Source organism: Harpia harpyja, chromosome 10, assembly GCF_026419915.1.
Source record: "Harpia harpyja isolate bHarHar1 chromosome 10, bHarHar1 primary haplotype, whole genome shotgun sequence".
Lineage (NCBI taxonomy): Eukaryota > Metazoa > Chordata > Aves > Accipitriformes > Accipitridae > Harpia > Harpia harpyja.
This window is the reverse complement of record NC_068949.1, coordinates 44,033,153-44,036,962: the sequence shown is the minus strand read 5'-3', so window position 1 is coordinate 44,036,962 and position 3,810 is coordinate 44,033,153. Positions and strand designations below refer to the sequence as shown.

The window sequence follows — 3,810 nt, the reverse complement described above, 5'->3', positions numbered from 1 at the left end:
GCTGCAAACCCGGCACCCACCTCCCCTAACCCACCGGGGTCGGCGGGACCCTCGCGTCCAGCGTGGGGGGCCCCCTCGGCCGCTTGCTCTTGGCCATGCCCAAGTGGGAAAACCAGCCCGGCCCCCCCCCAACCTGGCAGGAGGTTAAAAGCCTTCCCAAGGTTTCGGTGGGAAGGGACAGGGAGAAAAAAACAGGGAGGGAAAACGATACCCACGGGCCGGCCCCGACGGCTGCGCTCGGCTGCCAGCACACCCCCATCCCCGCCGCCCCTCTCTGTACTTTGAGATCATAGATAAAAATGTACGTTTACGTGTCGCAAAAGAAAAAAAAAAGGATGCTTCTGTGGTGCCTTAAGCGAGTCTCGGGGAGCTCCGGTCACGCCTGGGCCCCGGCGCGGCCGTAGAGGGGGGAACTGGCACCGGGGGGGGTCCGCAGCCCCGCTCCGCTCCCCCCCGCCTCGGCTTCGGCCCGTCTCTTCCTCCTCCTCCTAAAATTGCCGTTATCGAACATTTTCTCGCAGTTGGGGTCGAGGGTCCAGTAGTTGCCTTTGCCTGCGGAGAGAGGAAGGGGCCGGGCCCCCCCCCGGGCGTTGCGCGACGCCGCCTTCCCGCGCCCCACCGCCGGGGGCTGAGGCGGCTGAGGCGGCTGAGGGAAGGGGGAGACGCGCCCCGCCGGGTCCCCCTCCCCGTCCCCGTCGCCTTACCCGGGTCGTCCTCGTCCCTCGGGACCTTCTTAAAGCAGTCGTTGAGGGAAAGGTTGTGGCGGATGGAGTTCTGCCAGCCCGCCTTGCTTTTCTTGTAGAAGGGGAAGTTTTCGGCCACGTACTGGTAGATCTGGCTGAGGGTCCGCCGCCGGCCCGGCGCGCTGTGGATGGCCATGGCGATCAGCGCCGAGTAGGAATAGGGAGGCCTGGCCGGCCGCGGACACTCCTGAGGAGGGGACGAGCCCGCCCAGCCCCGCTCCGCACCCGCGGAACCCGACGCCGGCCTCTGCGCGGAGGCGCAGCCCGAGGGCGGGAAGGGGCCGGCGGGCAGGTAGGAGCCGGCGGGCCCGGCCAGCCACAGGTAGGGGTTGGCGGCGGGGAGCTGGGGGGGGGTCGGCAGGGGCCGGCCCGGTGGGTAGATGCCGGGGCACACCGCCACGTCCAGCAGCTCCTGGGGGTGAGGGGGGTGAGGAGGAGGAGGAGGGTGAGGCTCGGCGGCCGGCCCGAAGGCCTGCATGCTCCGCCGGCAGCGCGCCAAACCGCCGGCGGCTGCGCGCCCCTCCGCGCCCGCCCGCTTAAATACCGCCCGCCGCGCCGGCAGGCCGCTGCGGCTCCGCGACCCGGCGGTGGAGGAGCGGGGCGGGACGGGACGGGACGGGACACCCTTCCTCCCTGCTCCTCCTCCTCCTCCTCCTCCTCCTCCTCCCAGCCCCACGCGTGTCCGCGCCCCCCCCCCCCCCATCCCCGCAGGGAAAACACGTCCCGTCCGTCCGTCCGCCCCACACGGCAACAAGCCCCGCTCAATAAGTCACCGGCAGGAGCAAGCTAAGAGCCCCCCCCCCCGGTGGGCATCACCCACCCAGGAAAAGTTTCCTGCACAAACCGTCAGAATTTGGGAAAAACGCAGCGGCGGGAGATGACCACCTTCTGCTTCTTCCCGGGCACCAGATCCCTACAGCCACAAGAGCCTTTGTCCTGTAGTGAGGAATTAGCGGCACGTCAGGAGAAGGGAAGAAGGTGCCTAAACCCCCTCTGCAAACGTCCTTTAGGGACGGGAGAGACAAATTAGGAATTCCCAGGGCTTTGTGATTTGAGCTTTTGACGTGTGCGTGTAGTGACCTGCTCCCACTGCACGGGATACGCAAGAGCTTCGGCAATAAAGCTGAAATGCCCCTATTTGGTACCTTATAAAACAATTTCTGAACTTTGATTGACCTGAGCAGTGCCCGCCCCGACTGACACCTCTGTTTAGGATCGGTAGTGTTACGGTAAAAGCAGCCCTACGGGCCCAGCTGTCCCTTCATTCAGCAAGCTTCGATTTCCGGCAAATAAATACATTTGCAAGAAATCATCAACACGCTCTCCCACATTTCCTTTAAGTACAAAATAAACTTTAGTATCATTTGGAAATTAAACTGCAAAACTCCTAAAGGCGCATGTGGTCCTACATGCACATATGAACTCCTAATACTGAACTCCTTAACTCAACCTGAACTCCTTCTCTCTACTCTTACAGAAAGCCGTGGTGCTCGTCCGCACACCACCACCGCTCGCAGCCTTGCTGGCCCCCAGGCAGAGCTGTAACACACCAAATAAATCGGCGAGTGAGTTCAGTGCCCACACACTGCGTTGCAAGGGAAGGAAACGATTTCCTTCTTTGGTACTGCTGGCGTTGACTTTAAAGTAAAATTCATACTAGGCTTTGGTCCGTGGCAAACCGTGCACCTGTACAGCTTTGGTGGAATATTGCAGCCACAAAAAAACACGTACATGATTTGATTTTCACTTTTTTGACATATGCATGACATCCCATGAAAACTTTTCTTCTGCATTTCCTGTAAGCCCAGAGTTTTGGGTTATGTTTTCTCCCATCGACCTTAAAATAGAAGAAAATAATCTAAAATTGTTCATCTTTGATAGAAGACATATCATAATTTGATGAAAAATTGATTTTAAATTGCATTTCTGTATATTCTTTTGCTATAGAGTATGTCCGTCTTTTTGAAATTTCAGACCATTCCGCAGAAATACAGATAAAAGGCATGGCTTTATCAGTAGCTATAGCTATACATAGGTTACTATAAACGGGACACTGATCTGTGGTAGAGAATTAAAATACTTCAGGTGGCATCTCATACAAATAAAATCCTCTCCAATTCTTAATCTGTTGATCTGTATTTTGGGTCTGCGAAGGCAGGTGTGAAAGTAGGTCTGTATCACTAGATCTTTGCATTGCCGGTATCATTCTTATGTCTGAACTATGTCTTTCTAAACCATGTTATTTGTGTGTGTGTTGGCACGGGTGCTCCCGTGGCAGGTCTGTCTAACCCAGCACGCTTTCTCTGGGAGTGGCTCAGAGCAGATGCTTCAGAGATGCAAGAAACACTTAGGAGATTGGGTTTCTTCTTAATGGAAGGCAGTTAGTGGATAGCTTCTGCCCTGGAACGTGAGTGTTAACCCATTTTGCACATATATATATAAAAAAATACATATATATGTACATACATATATATACACACATATGTACACCAACATACAGGCTTATGCCAAGGCAAGGATTTGGCTGTAACACCCTCTCGGAGCCATCCCAGAACCTACTCCTGGGCTGTACCCGGCAGCGCTGCGGCAGCACGCCGGCCGCACGGCTTTGCCGGAGGGAGGCCCCTGCCCTGGCCCTTTGCCGTATCGCGACAATGTGCTAGGGGAGGTTTCGTCCACTGAGCTTCAGGCCGTGCAGCAAGGTACGCCGGTTTGGCCGAGCTTTGGGAAAACGCTTAAGAAAAAACAAGCCAATTGTCAGTAATCATAGGCATTGGCATCTTCACTGGGTGGAAAAAAAAAGTGAAAGAAAATGTTGAAAACCATTGTCCTACTAATGTAAAGTTTGCACTGAATGTTCCTATATGCACATTGCAAAATTAGAAATAGTTGATTCATATGACTGACAGGGTATTCGCCTGAATACCAGTAACTTCAGGCATATTTTTAGAAGATCCGTCTTCAAATCTGGAAACTGTGAGGGGCGATATTCTTTCCATTTCAGTGAAATTAATTCAGGAAACAACCTGACCCCAAACATTAAACTGAAAGTTATTTAATTTCTCTA

The 3,810-nt window shown here is 54.9% G+C and overlaps 1 protein-coding gene across 1 annotated transcript; it reads right to left on the bottom strand.

The window, feature by feature from the left end:
• Nucleotides 1-346: 346 nt before the first annotated feature.
• On the bottom strand, nt 347-1,229 carry FOXI2 (forkhead box I2). Its single transcript, XM_052799625.1, has 2 exons — nt 705-1,229; nt 347-552 (listed from the first exon to the last, which is right to left on the bottom strand). Exons 1-2 carry the CDS (start codon nt 1,219-1,221, stop codon nt 377-379), a joined length of 693 nt encoding a protein of 230 aa, XP_052655585.1. The 5' UTR covers nt 1,222-1,229; the 3' UTR covers nt 347-376.
• Nucleotides 1,230-3,810: the final 2,581 nt, after the last annotated feature.

What these genes read in the sequence shown, in the direction of transcription:
- FOXI2 (XM_052799625.1), bottom strand. Translation starts at nt 1,221, where the DNA reads ATGCAGGCCTTCGGGCCGGCCGCCGAGCCTCACCCTCCTCCTCCTCCT. An exon ending in GAGGGACGAGGACGACCCGG is followed by an intron (nt 553 to 704) that starts GTAAGGCGACGG and finishes CTCTCTCCGCAG; the next exon opens with GCAAAGGCAACTACTGGACC.